Source organism: Triturus cristatus, chromosome 2_1, assembly GCF_964204655.1.
Source record: "Triturus cristatus chromosome 2_1, aTriCri1.1, whole genome shotgun sequence".
NCBI lineage: Eukaryota > Metazoa > Chordata > Amphibia > Caudata > Salamandridae > Triturus > Triturus cristatus.
This window is the reverse complement of record NC_140581.1, coordinates 329,954,948-329,973,246: the sequence shown is the minus strand read 5'-3', so window position 1 is coordinate 329,973,246 and position 18,299 is coordinate 329,954,948. Positions and strand designations below refer to the sequence as shown.

The 18,299-nt window shown below is 46.9% G+C and overlaps 1 protein-coding gene across 1 annotated transcript in view; it reads left to right on the top strand.

The window, feature by feature from the left end:
- The window catches only part of EMB (embigin), a 152,432-nt gene that overhangs the window by 102,754 nt on the left and 31,379 nt on the right, over nt 1–18,299 (top strand). Inside the window, exons 4-6 of the mRNA XM_085631231.1 lie at nt 1,855–1,943; nt 4,772–4,899; nt 17,145–17,427. Of these exons, the coding sequence (XP_085487357.1) occupies nt 1,855–1,943; nt 4,772–4,899; nt 17,145–17,427 (500 nt within the window). The remainder of the gene's footprint in view (nt 1–1,854; nt 1,944–4,771; nt 4,900–17,144; nt 17,428–18,299) is intronic.

The window sequence follows — 18,299 nt, the reverse complement described above, 5'->3', positions numbered from 1 at the left end:
CAAACCGTCATGCGCACTTATGGTGCAGCAACCACTCTTTCTCCCTGTGAGGACAACCGAGCCCCACCTCATCCTAACCTGGCTTAGGCTCTGTAAAATCATTAAGTGATAATAGCGTAATGTTATTAACGTTGCTTTAATATCATTTTATTTTTCCTTTTAACTCAGTGGGCTACCCTCCTCTGCCCTAGCAGAGGGTCCGCCGCTGGAAACCATAAAAAAAAAATTCTGCTTATCATATCTGAGTTTGAGTTGGGACGGCTTACAATCAGACAGTTTTAACCTGCCCTGTGGTGTCCCGCAGGGATCCGCTCTGTCCCCGACGTTGTTTAACTTCTATGTGAAGCCACTGGCAATACTTGTCAGGAAACATGGCTTCACATTTGTGTCGTACGCCGACGACTCACAATTGGTGATATCCTTGTTGGACAAACCTGAGCTAACAGCTGCCAGCTTTTACTCCTGTCTAAAGGACATCATGAATTGGATGAGTCTAAGCTTCCTGAAGATTAATACTGAAAAGACACAAGTGATTGAGTTTGGCAATGGAACACCAATATGGAACAATTCTTGGTGGCCGTTGGAGGCTGGGGAATGTCCTCTCCCTATTAGGAAAGTGAGGAATCTTGGCGACATTTTTGACAAACTTTATATGTCAGCACAGGTCAACAGTTTAACGTCTGCCAGTTTTTTTCTGCTAAAGACCCTTCAAATTTTTTTCCTTTCCGACCGAGCCCTTCGGAAAGGCTCGGTCGGAAAGGAATCCGACCGACACGTTCTGATTCGGTTGGAAGGGCTCCAACCATCGTTCGGAGCCCTTCCAGCCGAAATCGGAATCGGCCACTTTGTAGTAATGTGGGAGGGACCACAGGGAGTGGTGGGGAAATAGGGAATAAATACTCACAATGAGTTGGGTTGTGGGAAGTTTTAGAAGGCGTTTGGGAGGGACTTACTCATTTGTGGGTGTCTGTTTTTTATAAGTAAGGCCATTGCAGTTCGCAAAATCCATTTCTACAGTTACTACACACCTAAAAGTGTCAAAATAAGTATAAATGTGTTCAAGTCCAGCCTTGGTGTAAATCAAGCACCACAAATAGTCAACCACCGGTACTGCAAAACACTTCCATAGAAAATATTTGAGGCAGGGATTTAAAATAGCACCCTATAAGAAAAGCTGTTAAATTAATTGAATTAATTAGACATTGAATTATGCATATTATCTAAAATATGGCTAATTATTGTTTTTTTAATTAATAAAAATGTGTTAATAAACTTAATTTAAAAACAAAATGAAACTTTAAAAAATATTGAATTAAAATACATTTCTTAGTGCCGTTGGGTAATTATCTAAAATATTGTTTCAAAAATATTGATAAATTATATATAAATGACATTAAAATAATTTAATTATTTTATTATTGAATACACAATTTGTTTTTTAATTTGTTTTAAGGCTTTATTATTTTCATGTTAATATTTCATATCTTATGTTCCTGTAAAATTCTATTGAACAATATATTATTTTTAAATATTTCTTTAAAAAAAATCTTAATTCGAATTCCCTAGTAACAATTTTACTCTTGTAAATTGTGTTGTAGAAGGATCCACCTACTAATTTCAGAGAATGAAGACCCGTAAGGTTACACCTCGATATAAATCTCAATTTATAAATGGTGAATAGCAAAAAAGTTAGAGTTACACCTAGGTGTAGGAGTAGATCTACACCTGAATCCATGTGCACATGTGTATTTATCTTTGTCAATCAGGCCCTTTGTCTGATATTCTGTGTCTCTTCTTATTTAAATGTCCTACAAAGCAATTTTGGTAACATATGTATTATTCCTGTTTGCATAGGTTTGATGTTAGCGATAGCAGCAAGCTTGGTAATTACACCTGCATATTTAAATCTAAATTGGAGGCCAAGGCAATATTTCATTTGAAAGGTAAGCACAACTTACAGTGTTTCATTTTCAATATGTTGTTCTAGAATTGTGAGTCCTCTCCATATTTGCATCTTAGAGCTTTAGACCAAACTCTCCTGTAATAATGTGGGTTTTTAGTTGCAAAGGATGTCAATCCTTCACAAGTAATGTCTGCACCCTTCCATCTACTGGGAACCACGTACCCTGGTGTAGCACTTCACTCTCTCAGAGTAGGAAGCAGACCAGTCCAAGGCCTACTCAGGAGAGGTGCATGAACTAGTACTGCAGGCACACAACACACACCCATTAATTAATTAATTAATTAGTTGTTCAGTGCTTTTACTTCGGAAAATGAAAAGTACTATATTACGAACAAACTACTCAATAAGACTTATAAATTTACAAATATATATGTGAAGGCTGTTGGAGATACATACGTTGACATAGTCTTAACAGTTTTCTTCATTTGCAAGCCCTGAAACCTATAACCACAAAACCTTCCACATCTAGTAGACACAATATATTGAGATGCTGTAGATAGACCTACTGGCTTTGTCAGGGTTTCAAATCATTAATCAATGCAGAAATATGTCACAGTAAACTAATGCACCATCATTAAATTCACTGAAGCTGATACCATCTTACAAGGACATTCATTAATGCCTGTAATGATTACCTGCACGGGGAAGTTTCATTTTCCACCAGGAGTAATTTCTTCAGGTCTCCTGGCCTCTAAATTGTGCACGTCTTTGGGAGCCTAATTGTCACTGCACTCCCTCCTTGCACATGACCTGTTACCTGTCTGGGTGCTTGGCACTTCACCTAGGCATGAAGTCTTCCTCAGCAGTCCCCGAGAGCCCCCAAGGAGTGTGCCCACCATGTCTACCTTCAAGGCAGTGTGCCCTCCATGTCTGCACCCTCATTTTCGTAAACCCTCCGTTGGAAACTTGCAGAGCACCTGCAAGATAGCGGAAGTTAGGAGCACCCTCCTTTAGATGTCACACTCATGCAGACCCAGTCCACAGAAGATCCAGATGCATCCCTCTGCTGTCCCCCAAAGGATGTAGGAGGGCCAGTGCCACCGGCCCTGGAGAAACTAGTCCTAGTCCCTGGATATCAACTGAAATCAAAAGTCCTGAAGTTTATCTTTGCTGTGGGGGTCAGGTGTTACCCCATCTCTCACTAGGCATTCATCTGGTGTTGCTTCCCCCTGGGCCATACAGTTTTCCAAAGTCTTTTTTTGTGTTGGAGTGTTTAAGAAGGGGTATACATTTTCAGAAACTAGGCCCCTTTGCCTAATCCTAAGGTGACACACCGCCACTCCACCCCTGCCTCAACATTCCTGTACAGCATTTTGGGAGTTTCTCCGATTGTGCTGTCAACTGGTCTGTTGAAACACCTTCTATGCCCCCAATTGCCACAGATGCCTGGTACCTTCCCTTCCAAATTTCAAAGGGATGTTCTTCCTGTGGCTGGCTCCAGAGGTCTGGCTACCTGCCTTTGTTTATGTGAGGGTTAGCCTTTCCAGGCCACATGCAGTGTGAAAAGTAATTAGCACTTGCTGTTCCTTTCACCCTTTCTTCTGCCAGGAGCAGACTGCTAATGGCCTTTGATCCTCCATCTGGCCAGCAGGTTAATTGACGTGGCCCATCAGGGTGATTCAAAGGCTCTAATCTAATTAGGATCTTGAAGGGTCACATGTAGTCAACGATATATGGAAATGAATGTCAGATCTGCATTTGATTTCCTGATTTAGAATTGGATTGGTGCGTTAATCTTTTCCGCTGGAAACCCATACTACTCCCACTCCTCTCCATTTCATCTCTATTTTATGTTTTCCATTTAGAGTTTGATCTATTGCAGTTTCACTGAAACAATTATTGTAGTGAAAATGAATAGTCAAGTTGAAAGTTTGATGAAGTACTTAATTCTTTTCAATGGCTTTTTCATTTGAGAAGTTACATGAGGATTGCCTAGAAGGGCAGGCATGGTTACGAACACAATACCACTTTTTCCCCTTAGAGATACAGATGGTTTGGCAAACTATCATTGCACTCTCTGTGCTCCTCATTATGTTGGTAAATTGTTTTGCCTCTCTGCCTCAAGATGTTTCTCACAAAATACTATAAACATCTACAAGCAGAATCTCTGGGCCCGATTCACAGAACTAACTTAAGACAAAATCCTAAACTTACTACCATTTTTAAAGTTAGGATTTACTTTAAGACTTTCGGTATTCACAGAAGGCATTTAGGAGTCCTAAAGTTAGGAGTCCTAACTTTACTACTCCTAAACTGAGAAGAATCCTAACTTTAAGACTTTCGGTATTCACAGAAGGCATTTAGGAGTCCTAAAGTTAGGACTCCTAACTTCTGTGAGTACCAAAATGAGTAAGTGCCTTCTGTGAATACCAAAATGAGTAACTGCCTTCTGTGAATACCAAAATGGTAGTAAGTTTAGGATTTTGTCTTAAATTAGTTCTGTGAATCAGGCCCTCTTTGAGCAAGCATTTGGCCAAGAATGTATAGAACTTTCCAGCCTGCAGTGCTCCTTCCCCCTGCCTTACTCAAGCAGTACATTAAAGCATACACTGGTTGTACAAGAACTTTAATAAAATAAATACAATGCACAAAGAATACATAACCTCCATTTCATGTTTTAAAATGAGTTTACATTTTAACTGAATGCACAAACTAAGGTGAGAAATGTATTGTTTTATGGCATAAAATGTGCAGTATACAGAAAATAGGCCACTGAACAAAGTGTAGTGCTTTCAAACAAATGTAAGTGAGATTTAGAAAAAATAATTTTATTTGTAGATTTTTAAAGTTTCCTTTATTTCCTCTTAGTGCCCAAGATAAAGGGAGGAGATAAGCCAATGGTTAGTTATGAAAGAGATACTGTTGTAATGAAATGTGATGCTGCAAAACACAGACCTGTGGAATGGATCTGGTATAGGCATGAAGGAAACTACAAGGTAAAATATTATTAAATATGAATTAATAATGAATGTTTGTATATAAATTAATGGATCCTCAGAACAACATATGATTTGACTTACAAATTCAGAAATAAAGTAGCTTACCCTCATTTGATCATGTGCTTATCATTAATTTCACACATTTCATACTTTACTTTCTTTAGAAGATTAATAGGTAATAGATGGATCTGCCTCAAACTTCTGACTCAGCAGTGCAAACTCCCTCTTACTTCTGAAATAATCAACATACCCTATCAGAGTCCTAACTAATGTTATATCAAGTCTGTCAATGGAAAAATATCCAGACCCAATGATATCTATTGCTATGTTCCCCCTGTAATAAAGGAAACACCACTCCCATAGGTGATTCCTCTACCCATTCAATTTAAATCTACTCTCCACTGCCAAAATATACACCATGGGTGAGCTCACTGCATAGATTCAGGGAACCTTATTCTATTTTATAACCAAATATTTTAGTGAGTTTTAGTACAATAAAAAACTTCTGTTTTGACACAAAGGGGAACAAATATGGTACAGCACAGGGCAGACTCGTAAAGTACTGTAAGGCGAATACCTGGATAGGAGATGTCACAAAATACAATAAAACAGAAGACAGGATTCCTGCTGACCTAACCATTTCCCCCATATTGGATAATGCTTTGATGGCCACCCTCTGGCTTCAAACACAGGTCTCTCTTGCTGTGCATGTCATTCGACCCTATGCCACCACTGTGACATTGTAGGAGGAGGGGAGCAGTGATTTTCCATTGGGCTGCTATGTCACGCTTAGCCACCATGGTTCCCAAGAATGCCCCGTCTACCCTTGAAACCTCCTGAGCCCTCCAGGACCTTTAGCAACGTTAGCCACCATGGTTCCCAAGTATGCACCGTCTACCCTTGAAACCCCTGAGCCCTCCAGGACCTTTAGCAACCTCAAAGGCAAAAGCTGCACCTCCTAGCTCAGCACTTCCATCAGTTCTCTCACTGTGGCAGTCCAGTATCCCTAAATTACTGGGCACAGCCATACCACATGATAGAAGTCCGCGGGGGTGTGGGAACAGCTAGGAGAAGTAGGGTCAGAAAGAAGGCCTGCCCGGTGTAGCCTGGCCGGAGTAAGGTAGGCACAGTAAAGATAGCAGGGCTGGACCAGGTGCAATCTGGAAGAAATATTTATGACTCGAGGTGCCATCTGAGCGTTGTACCAGTAGTCATCGTCAGGGGGCCCAGCCATCCATCCCAGCATGTTCTGAGATGGTCTAGTGTGCCAGGGGCATTGATGACTAAGGTATGATAATCTGAGAAAGGCCTCCCCTGCCCAACATGTCCTTGAGTTTAGCCTCCAGAGGGTTGAATTCAGGGAGATGGTTGTCACGTGGTATATGTGTGTGTAGCGCGTGTCATAGTTGCAGATATTTGAAAAATTGTGAGGTGGTGAGTGCCAAGCGTGACCTGGAGTTGTGCCAGAGGAATGATGTTGCTGACTTATCCAGTTCCTGGAACCATCAATGAGGCAAGAATATCGGATGAGTCTGGAAAACATAGAGGAACGTCTGCAGCACCATCATTTTGTGAAGGGCAATCCTAACCATTACGTTCAACAGAAGTGATTGCCATTTTTTGCAGTCCTAGTTGGCTTTCTGTGTCAAGGGCCCGGGGTTAAGAGACCAGGTGAGCTCAGGTGGAGCGCAAACCATATACCCAGGTATCGGAAGCTTGGACGTCACACAGGGATGTCAGTTTGCCTGGACACATAGTCTCGAGGCAGGACAGGGAGAATAAGACAGATTTAGCCCAGTTACCATGAAGACCTGAGGCGCTCTCAAAGAGCTGAAGGATCCAGAGGCATCCGGGGCCACTTGATTCAGGGTATGCTAGGAAGGGAAGGGCATCATCCACGTAGAGCACGATGCAGTCCTTGTGTCCCTCATGCCACCTCCACACCTGCGCGTCACTACGGAGGGGATGTGCGAATGGCACCATCGCTAATGTGAAAAGGAGGGGAGAGAGGGGACAACCCTGTTGAGCCCTTCATCTGATAGGGAAGACATCGGAGATCACACCGTTGATCTGGACTCGCACAGTGGGGTCGGAGTAAAGCATATGAACGAAGCCATGAACATGAGGTCCAAAGCAAACTCTCAGCAACACACAGTCCAAGAAAGCCCAGTACAACAGTCAAAAGCTGTCTCAAAATCAATGAGAAGCAAGGTTAAGCAGGGTGGAAGCAGGTGAAAGCCAGAGCAATGTGGAGTTGCCTGTGGCAGTGCCACGTGCTCCTGGCCTGCATAAAGCCACATTGATCAGGTTGTATGAGTGTGCAAAGGACTTGTTTGAGACGGGTGGTTAGGATTATGGCAAATATCTTCTTTACTGATGAGGGAGATCGGAAGATAATCGGAGCAGTAGTCCAATGGATGTTGTGTCTTCGGCATGCCCACAATGGTGGCTGTATCAATCTCAGGTGAAAAATCACCAACCTTTGACGCCTCTATGTAGACTGCGAGTAGTCGAGGTGTAAGGGTTTCATGAAATGTGGTAGGCCACGATGGAATTGGCTGCTCCTACCTCCTCAGCCGATAATGGTTCAACACCTAGGTTTCCGAATGGGACAGCCGAGGGAGGGCCACTTCATGCAAGAAGTGAGAATCCGGCTCAGCCTCTAATCTGGAGGCTGCCGTATAAAGACGGCTGTAGTAATCTGCACATGTTTGCGCACTATTCAGAAGGGTACGATAGATAGAGCCGTGATCATCAGTTATTTTTGGTATTACCCTATTTGCATGTGGGTGTGGGAGGCCAGCCAGTACAACAGCTTGCCTTTTTTTATTTCCCCACCCATAAATCTTGGCCTTCGAGGCGTTCCACATTACTTCGCAGCCTCAAGCGACATGAAGCGGATCTCTTTGCACACTATGTCCGGTTGCCAAGAAATGTCTCCCTGGAGGTCGGCGGCAATGCACACTTCCAACTGAAGGGCACGGGCCTCCAGTTTACTTTTGTGTTGGGAGTCAGCGCGTTCCAGCTCTCTAATTGGGTCTTTAGCGTAACCCCTAATAGTGGCCCTGCTGGCTGCCCATAAGGTGCCAGCTGATTGGACTGATTCCTTTTTGGTTTGAAAATAGGCTTTCAGTTCGCTTTCCAGCACCTTTGTGTAGGGCTCAACCTGAAGTACCAAGCATTGAAGCGCCATATGGAGCATGGGTCGTCTGAGGGGGAACCAAGGTGAAGGAGAAGAGGAGCGTGATCTGAGATTCCACGTGGGAGGATCTGAACCTGGGATACCACGCAACAGTCAGCAGCTGGCAGAAAGATTTGATCAATCGAGGAGTGGGTATAGTGTGCTGCGATGGTGTTCGTTTATTGGTGATTTTGAGGGTTCCACACCCTCCAAACATCACAAAAACCAAGAGTGGAGGTTCAGTCTGACAGGTGATGAGCAACCACCGTGAGTCCTCCAGGGAGGACCAACTGCACCCCAGAGTGGTCCCCAAGGAGGGCATCCAAGGCCACGGGAGGTGCATAGGCACATAGAAGATTAGCAGTTTGCTCCTCAACAGTCCCCGTAAGGGCAAGGTATTGACCCTGTGGGTCTGTCACCTCCTGAGTAATAACCATGGGGAAGGGATCGCTGCTCTACTTGGAACCCCTGACATACCCAGAGTGAAAGACCCTGTCATAGCTCTTGCGCACCAGAAATAGAAACCGATTCCCCCCAGGTGTGTTTCTTGAGTCATCAGGGCAGCCGGGAGGAATCGGTGCACATATAGCAAGACCATGGTAAACTTCACACGATCTAGTAGCACATTACCAATCCAGGACAGTACCTGTAAAGGCCCCATGTCTGTGTAGGGACATCTCGCGTGGGCAGAGGGGACAGGCGGTACCTGGCCCAGCAGGGAGAGTAATCCAGTGCAGTCACCCAGTACACGTGGTGAGTGATAATGTACCTAAAGTGTGCTGTAGAAACGCAGGTGTGTGTCGGAGTGTGATGCAGAACAAAAGAGCTCAAAGAAACAAAAACTAAAACACAACATTATGCAAGCCCAGTCCCCCAACCTCACACTAATTACTTCCACCCCTGAAGCATCTGTCACCCAAAAATGAGTAAGAAAACCACAAAACAACTGGAAACCGGGAGTTTAGTGGTGGACCCCACCTTAATGTAGCATCAAATGCACTCATTAGGAAACATAGCACCCAGTAGGGAGCAAGTATGATGCCACAGGGTATCTGGGAAATTTGGCAAGTCATGTTGTGAGGCTCTGAGACATGTTGGTGTCAGCCACTTGCTCAGCGGGAGGGGGAGAGACCACCGCGTGGAGACCATCCTGGTTCGGTGGAAAGCCCACCGCAGTGGTAGGCAGGAATGAGTGCGAAGCTTGTGGCGGTGGGTCCCGCACCAGGTGAGACAGAGAGAGCGAGTCTACTCTTGTTGCACTGCATCCTCTACAGGAGTGTGATTTTTTTCTGTCTTGGAGCTGTGTCTGCCTGCACCGGATTGGGAGACCTGTTCCCCGGATCAGAGGGTAGGGAGGGGGGCCAAGCTGCCTAGCCTTTAGAGCAGCTGTTACTCAGTACACCATGTCCTAGCCTTCTCCAGAGTGTTGAAGAAGTGCGTTTTCCTTGCATATACAACCCTTAGTCGGGTCTGTAATAGCAGCCTGTTGGAGAGGTTGAGCGACTGAAGTTTCAGTTTAACCACCACATATGAACAACACTGGAGTTGCACCTGTCTGGTGTAATCTGGGAAGACGAGCACCTTTGCGGCATCTGACATCTGGGTGGAGCAGACCTCTCACAAGATATAGTCCCAGTCTTTGAAGTTGAGAATGCAGGCGATCATGAGTCTGTGCGGAGCCCCAGGAGGTGGCTTAGGGGTTAAGGTCCTGTGTGCCATTTCAACCGCAAACCAGGGGTATAATTGATCCAGAGGCATCCAAGATTTGATCCAACTTTCAAGGAATTCCGCAGCTTGTGTGTTTTCTGTACCCTCTGATATTCACACAAAGCATAAATTGTTACACCTGGGGTGATTTTCTATGTCTTCCATGTGGCGTTGAACATCTGGTGTGTGCAAAAGAAGTCAGAAGGCCTGCGATTTATGGTTGGTAATGTCATCTTCCACTGTGGATAGGCGGTTCTCGGCCTCTGTGATGCTTCTCGTAGCATTGTGCAGGTCTCGATGTAAAAGGCCCACATCAACATGCACCTCACCAATCTGTGTGACATGCTGGGAGGGTTGTTGCCAGGTCGTTCTCTGTTGACTGCATTTTATCAATGGTGTTACCCCCAGCATTGCCTTGCCTGTAGTGTATTGGTCCATTTGGGTCTGGGAGGCCGCTGGATGAGTGGGCTTATCTTTACCCATGGCGGTGAGAAGTCGAGGTGTCACGGCAAACACTCGGAAAGCTCAGTGAGCAAGTACCACTGTCCAGTGCAGTCCCAGCTGTGAGCAGGTGTGTCAGGCACCAGGGGAGGTAACATGCCAGGAAACTAACAGTTGATGTCTACGAATCCTCAAAGAATGCCAGATGTTGTATTGGGGGCAGAGGCTGCATGGCCAGCTATAATGTGCCTCCCGTGGTGTTCAAAAAAGGAGTGGAGCAGGCCACACAGAGTTACTGGGCCGGGAGGCCCGATGAGGAAGGGGCCCAAGGCACACCCGCGAGGTAGCCCACTCACCCACTGTAGTCGGGATCCCAGTCCCGTAGTCTCAGATTGGCGGTCAGCAGAGACGACTCCAGATCCCCAGTACCCTGTGAATCCAACACCCGGCATGAACAATCAAGTTATGCAATGTCTGTTATGGTCTGCGGGCAGACGGACAGCACAGGCCCTTGAACCGGCATGGACAACCAGGGCGTTCAATGTCTTACCCTGTTAATAGGGAAACAGGGAAACAGGCTGGCCACATGTGGACCCAAGTTTGAGGAGACGAGGCACTTTAGGGTGTCCCCACTACATGTGCAGACCCAGCCCCATGGAGGCCCATGCACAGCCTCAGGGCCTTGGGGCCTCAGGGCATCAAGATCCTGCCGTTGTAGTTTCAAAGGATAGGATTAGGGGCAACAAGGAGTCTCAAGGGCAGCAACCTCCATGAGCCTGGTTTCTATATTGCCTGTGGGGGGCCACCGCAGACCCAACATACCTGCATCCCGGGGGCCGTCCATCACCACTGGGGCAGAGTCTTATGCTTGGATTGCCCACTTGTTGTCTCCATCGGCAGTCCTAGGTGGACAGGGCCGAATGCCACCGCACAGCCTACTAGACACAGATGAGGCCGGCAAGAAGGCTGCAAAGGCCCCACCACACTAGGAAACCTGTTGAGACCCGGCACTCCTCGGCACAGGGATCCCCTCTCAGTCTCCGAGGCACTCAAGTGGCCAGCACCTGATTACCGGCAAGGTGAGAAGGGAGGTCGGTCTCTCAACAGTAGGCACAGCTGTCCCTCTCCAAGGAATGGGCCAACTGCAGAGACATCCAACGCAGCACACACTGGCCCCCTGACAGGAACGCAGGAGATCCCAGGGAAGCAGGGAGCAATACTTTAGGTAGACGGCGGCCGTGATCCCCAGGAGTTTGGCCGAGGCTCCTGCGTAGAGGGCGTTTCCGTAGTCCAACCTGCTGCTGACGAGGGCCTGGGTGACCGTTCTTCTCGTTTCAGTAGGGATCCACTTGTAGATCCTGCGGAGCATACAGAGGGTGTTGAAGCAGGAGGAGGCGATGGCGTTGACCTGTTTACTCATGGAGAGGGTGGAGTCGAGGAGGACCCCTAGGTTGCGTGCGTGGTCGGTGGGTGTTGGAGCGGGTCCCAGTGCGGTCGGCCACCAGGAGTCGTCCCAGGCCGATGGGGTGGATCCGAGGATGGGGACCTCCATCTTGTCCGAGTTCAGCTTCAGTCGACTGTTCCTCATCCATTCAGCGACGGCCTTTTCTCCGTTGTCCAGCAGGGCCTTGATGTCATCGGTGGCGGCGATGAGGGCAGTCTCGGTGCTGTGGTTGCTGTGGAACCCGGACTGGGAAGGGTCCAGGATGTTGTTCTCCCCGAAGTAGCGGGTCAGTTGTTTGTTGACAGTCTTCTCGATCACCTTCACTTGGAACGGGAGCAGGGAGATGGGCCGGAAGTTCTTGAGGTCCTTGGGGTCTGCCTTGGGTTTCTTTAGTAAGGCGTTGAACTCGGCGTGCTACAAGCTCTCCGAGAAGGTTGCTGTTTCGAAGGAGATGTTGATGACTTTCCGGACATGGGGTGCAATGGCTGTGCTGGCTTTGTTGAAGATGTGGTGTGGGCATGGGTCTGACGGAGATCCGGAGTGGATGGTGTTCATGATCTTGATGGTGTCGTCGTCATTGATGTTGGTCCAGGAGAGCAGGAGGTTGGTGCGGATGGTGGTCATGGGGGCAGAGGTCTCAGTGGTTGTCAGGGCGGTCATGGCGTTGAAGCTGTCATGGATGTCTGCGATCTTGCGGTGGAAGAAGGTGGCCAGCGAGTCCCACAGGTCTTGCGAAGGTGGGGTGTCGTTGGTATTGGAGCTGGGGTTGGAGAGTTCCTTCGCGATGTTGAAGAGCTCTTTGCTGTTGTACGCGTTGTTGTCTAGGCGGTCTTTGAAGGAGGCCCTTTTGGCGGATCTGATGAGGTGATGTCTGCGGGTGGCGTTCTTGTGGGCTGCGTGACTGTCCAGTATTCGTTCACGGAGCCAGATCTTCTCCAGCTTTTGGAAGGTTTGCTTGGAGGCCCGGAGGTCTTCTGTGAACCAGCTGTCTTTCTTGCTGGTGTGACTGTTGGAGGGTTTCTTGATCGGGCGAGGGTGTTGGCGCAGTCGTCGATCCACTGTCTGAGGTGGCGGTGTCAGGGTTGGTGGGGTCGGTGGGTGGGCTCTGAGCGAGGGTGGTGGTTAGCTGGTCTTCAGTGACTTTGCTCCAGCAGCGGCTAGGCATCTGTTGGGTGCGGTGGTGCGTGGTGGGTTTCTTGAAGATTAAATGGATGCAGCGATGGTCGGTCCAGTGGAGTTCGGTGGTGTGGTTGAAGGAGACAGTGGGGCTTGCGGAGAAGATGGGGTCAAGCGTATGACCGGCAGAGTGGGTTAGTGTTGGGACGAGTTGTCTGAGTCCGAGGTTGGCTAGGTAGTCGATCAGGGTGGTGGAGTTGGTGTTGTTGTTGTTCTTGAGGTGGAAGTTCAGGTCCCCGAGGAGGATGTAGTTCGTATCCAGACGCTGGGCTGCCAGTCTCAGTGGAAGAGACAGGTCTGGAGTCAATTCCTGAAATCTGTCAGTGATGGTGATGTTCGAAAGTGGAGAGTAAGGGTGTTCCAGGATTTGGCGGCAAGGTGGGAGAGGGATCGTCCTCCGCTGTGACAGCCTTGGATGTGTGGTGTCTGTGTGATAATGAATTGAGTGGAGCAGAGGTTTCTAGCTGGTTATTGGAACTTTAGTCGGTTGTTCTTGTATGCCGCTCCATGATCGTGGAGGGCTTTGTAGGCATAAGACAGAAGATTGAGTTGGCATTTTTTCTGGATAGGAAGCCAGTGGAGGTCTCTCAGGTGCTGGGGGTTGTGGTTCCTTTAGGACAGGTTGAGGATCAGTCTGGCTGCTGCATCTGGAACATCTGGAGTCTTCTCATGAGTTCCCTGGAGGTTCGTTGACTGCCATTTCATGGTGAGTTTGCTGTCCAGGATGAAGCCGAGGCTACGGGCGTGGTCTTTCGATGTAGGCTTAGGGCTGAGTTCCAGTGGCCACCAGGAGTTATTCCATTGGGAGGTTTGGCTGCCACAAATCAGCACTTGGGTTTTGTCTGTGTTGAGATTCAGGCAGTTGGCTTTCATCTAGGCTGCAGCGTTCTTGCTGCTGTGGAAGTTGTTTTTTTTTGTGGTTGGGTCCGTTGAGAGGACGAGCGGTGTGTCGTCCGCGTAGGAAATTATGTTGGTGTCATGGGTTCTGATGTCTGCTTCCTGCTTCATGTAGATGTTGAAGAGGGTGGGACTGAGGGAAGAACCTTGCAGGATGCTGCAGATGATGCGCTTGCGCTGGGAGGTGAAGGGAGGGAGGCAGATGCTCTGTGTGCATCCTAGGAGGAAAGATGCCATCTATCTGAGGGGGTCGTCTTTGATTCCAATCTGGTGTAGTCGATTGATGAAATTGTGGTGGGAAACGGTGTGGAAGGCTGCAGAGAGGTCGAGAAGGATCAAGGCGGCTGATTCTCCTCTGTCGAGTAGGGTGCAGGTGTCATCTGTTGCATGCAACGAACAGGGCTGCCTCAGTACTCTGGTTGGTTCTGAATCCTGATTGGGAGGGGTCTAGCAGGTTGCTTGTCCCCAGGTGTTTGGTGAGTTGGAGGTTGATGGCTTTCTCCAGGACTTTAGTGGGACACTGGAGAAGTGAGATTGGATGGCAGTTCTGTAGGTCGCTGGGGTCTGCGGAGGGTTTCTTGAAGAGTGGTGTCACCTCTGCGTGTTTCCAGGCATTGGGGAAAGTGGCTGTGAGGATCGATACATTGATGATGGTGGTGAGCTGGTGGCTGAGTGTGTCGGTTCCAAGGTCGAAGAGTCAATGGGGCATCGGTCGGTGGATGCTCCCAAGTGGCTGGAGTTCATTAAGGCTGTAGTGTTCGATTCATGCTAAAACACAGATCATTTGTTCGATATTCCTACTAAAAAAAAAAATACACAAAACAAAGGCTACATTGTCTAGGTTAGCCATGAAATTATGAGTGCAATTTCAAGGTGGGATATTAACCTGTTGACACATTTCTTACTGCTCATTGCTTCCCAAGACTGCATGTGAAATATGTTGCAGGTGATGACAATGAAGAAAATGAGGATTGTTCAATTTATTTGGTGGGCTTTGGGCTGTTGAATAGGATAGTGGGAATGCTAGTGAGTGCTCTACAAGAGTGACAATTGATTAGGAATTTTCTAGTATGTTGGATTTAGTTGTAGGTTGTCTAAGGTGTTGGATTTAGTGGTGTGTCGGGATTGCAGAACTATTGACAGGTGACTGGCAAGTTATCAATTGACAGCACTGCTTAACTGAAAGAGGATATATTTATGTCACCTGTTAGTGTCAGGAAAAAGTTATGAACTGCTAAAGACCATCTTGTCATGACAATGACAAAGAAGAGATTTAAGTGCTGATATTTGGTAGCCTACCATAGATGGTAATGTGAAACATTTGGTTCTGGACTGTTGTCTTTATAGGATGAGTGACAGGAATATGGTTACTAGATTAATCCAACTTTGAACTGTGACAAAGTTGCCATGCATTTATAGGAGCTATTTAAGATTGTGTCATTATACATAATCTTTTCCTTTCCAATAGATGTTTTTCAATCTGAGTGTGTATCATACATCGGTTTTTAAGCCAAAGTGGAATCCGATCAAATAAAGTTGCATTGAATCACCGGCAGGTGAACACCCAGGCCAAAAATATTAGTAGTGGTAGGAATGTTTTGTAAAGATTGAGATGCTACAGGCGTAATATAAAAAAGGTAATCATGAGAATGGAAATTTGTTTCATGAACCTATACAGAGTAGCCTCTTTTCTCATTTTGTTAGTGTGATGGCTTGATGTACAAGTGGTAAGAAGGAAATGGGGAGGTAATGGAAGTAGGCAGTATGGTGAAGGAAGACCTGAAGTCCAGACACTTGATCTTTAAAGTACTTTTGATAAAATGAAATAAAGCCCAAGAGCTTCATAGTGTGAGACTGGCTGTATATTATGGATCCTAATTTAGTGAATAAAAAAAATCTATCTAAAACTATTACTTAGGCATGTTTAATGCATTACCAAACAGAAATTAAATTACAGATAACTGAAAGCTGGGAAGTTGGGAAAGCTGGGAAAGCTGTCACAGCCAAGTCAAGCTTTAGAAGAAGCAGGTCCTTCGGAACTCACTGGGTTGTATATAGGCTCAGTTGTATTCTGGAGCAGGCACTAACGTCACCTCTGCCCCTTGACGTCACTGGCACTGTCTCCATTCAATACAACGATCCTCCCTCACACGGCGGCTCTCAGGAAAGACCGGTCCTACCTCCTATGTGTATCCCTGCTGCATTCGGAAGGACAGGCACCCTTCATCACCTGCAGAATGGGTGGAAGTTATTGAGTCCCCGGACTCATCCAGTGTCAGCCCTATTAATCAAATGTCTGGACTGTGCGGGGGTTGCAGAGCCCCCTGGAAGACAGATAGACATCGAGGGGAGCCAGATGGAGGATCAGAGGCGTGGCGCGAGGAATAGAACAGCGAGGTTAATTCATTTGCGCACAGGTTTTCATCAGGAGCGTTCTTTCATCATGCAGCTGTAGCCACACTATAGGTTTTCATCAGGAGCGTTCTTTCATCATGCAGCTGTAGCCACACTATAGGTATACAGGTTACTGCCTCGCCCTGTTGATTTAGAGGGTTTAGTAATTTTTATCACGTGCACTTTATATATCATTGCTCTGGTCCTGAAGAAGCGCCAACGACCCTTAAGGCGACGCAGGCGCGAAACATGTCGACCTATGACCTTTTGATACCCGGACATAGTGTGCCTCTGGGGCAAGATTTTAACTAGCAGTTTATCTGCCAATGGTTTACAATTCATACATTTGCTGCATGTTTACCCTTTATTAACTTTTTTCACTACCTTGCATGCACCTTTTTCACCCTCATCTGGACCCATACCCCACATACCCACATGCACCATCCGGCAGTCCTTAAAAAGATCTCCGACAAAGAGACCCTTCGGGGGACCCGTAGGGAATTGCAGCACCGGCCCTACGAGGAGCAACTGCCCCATGATGAAGCATGACACCTCTTGGGGTGTGTGAGGGCAACAGAGGACAACAAGTGGTTGTTCCACTTCACTAATGGGTCCCCTTTTTCCTAGGATATCTTCTCTCTTTCTATCTGTTCACCTTTCTGATCTTCATTGCACGGGTGACTATTTGCACCCCCATGCGTGGGTGACTTTTTGCACCCCGCGTATAGGAACAGTGCCCCCTTGTTAAAACTAATAAAAAGCACAACCACAGTGGTGTAGATGCTGGGAGTGAGCTGGGGAAAAATGTTTCAAAGAGGTGGGCATGGCGGTCAGAGCTGCAAGATGCTTGTACTGTTCCTGTCATGAGGTAGCTATTCTCTTGACAAATGCTATAATATGTGTGCTGAGTAGGTGGTTTCCTTGATAATTGTATGAGAGCTGAGAACTCTGCCCTTGGAATTATTGTTTTACATTCATAATGACCTGCTGTTCTACTTTCAGGTTGCTCTCAATGACTCTCTGATGTCTTCCAAGTATGAAATCACCAGAAAACATGCCAATGAAAGCAAACTCCATATCAAGGAACTTACTGGAAATGACAGTGGACTCTACTCATGCGAAGCAGTTTTCCTAGTTGGAAAAAGCCAAGGACACATCAATCTAAATGTTCTCAGTTACATGGTGCCTCTCAAACCCTTTCTTGTGATTGTCGCAGAAGTCATAGTATTAGTATCAATCATCTTAGTTTATGAGATGCACAATAAAAAGAAGAAGGCACGCTCAGGTAAGAATTTTCACATTTGAAATGTTATTCCTTTTTTTGTTATTCATTATACTGATACAGAGTATCTTACAATCACGTCCAGCCTAGCACTGTTTACCTGAATGACATCAACATCACTAGACAGTATCCACTATGCATCCAACCACTCATACTTTGGCTGGCCACTAAACATTCTGCCACTGATCACCCACCATTTGATTAGCATTTCCTTTTACAATTTCCACTTCGATCTTTTTCACTAAACTGGGATCCATAATACACAGCCAGTCTCATACTCTGAGGCTCTTAGGCTCTACTTAATTTTATCATAACTACTTTAAAGATTAAAGGGCTCATTACGATGGCGGAGAGACCGCCACCAACAGGCTGTTGGTGGCGGTCTACCGGCTATTCGGAAGACCATTCCTCGCCCCCCACAATAGAAAGGCGGGCGGTTCTGTGACGGTCGAAAACTCCGACTGCCACATATCCTACGGCCTCCTTGAGCTCGCTGGTGCCGTGGAGGGCATCCCAATCCCTTGGTGGCGGTGCCTACCAGGCACTGCCATAGGGATTATGAAGTTCCTTTCTGCCTGCCTGATCATGGCGGATAATCCGCAACAGGCAGGCGTAAAGGGACATTGGAGGCTCAAAGCGGGCCCCACTTACGCTCCGGCACCCAAACACCTGGACCTGGGGGTCACCTATTGCGCCCTTCTGTATAACCCTACACCATGTAGCAGGCCCCACATGGTGCCGGCCACGTAGTGCAGGGGAATGTAAATTGTCCCTTTTTTGCATTGTGGCGGGTGCTGCAGTCAGCAGCACCCAACACAATGCAAAACATAGGGAATGCGAACACATTGGTGGCAGTCGCATTGTAATTCGTACTG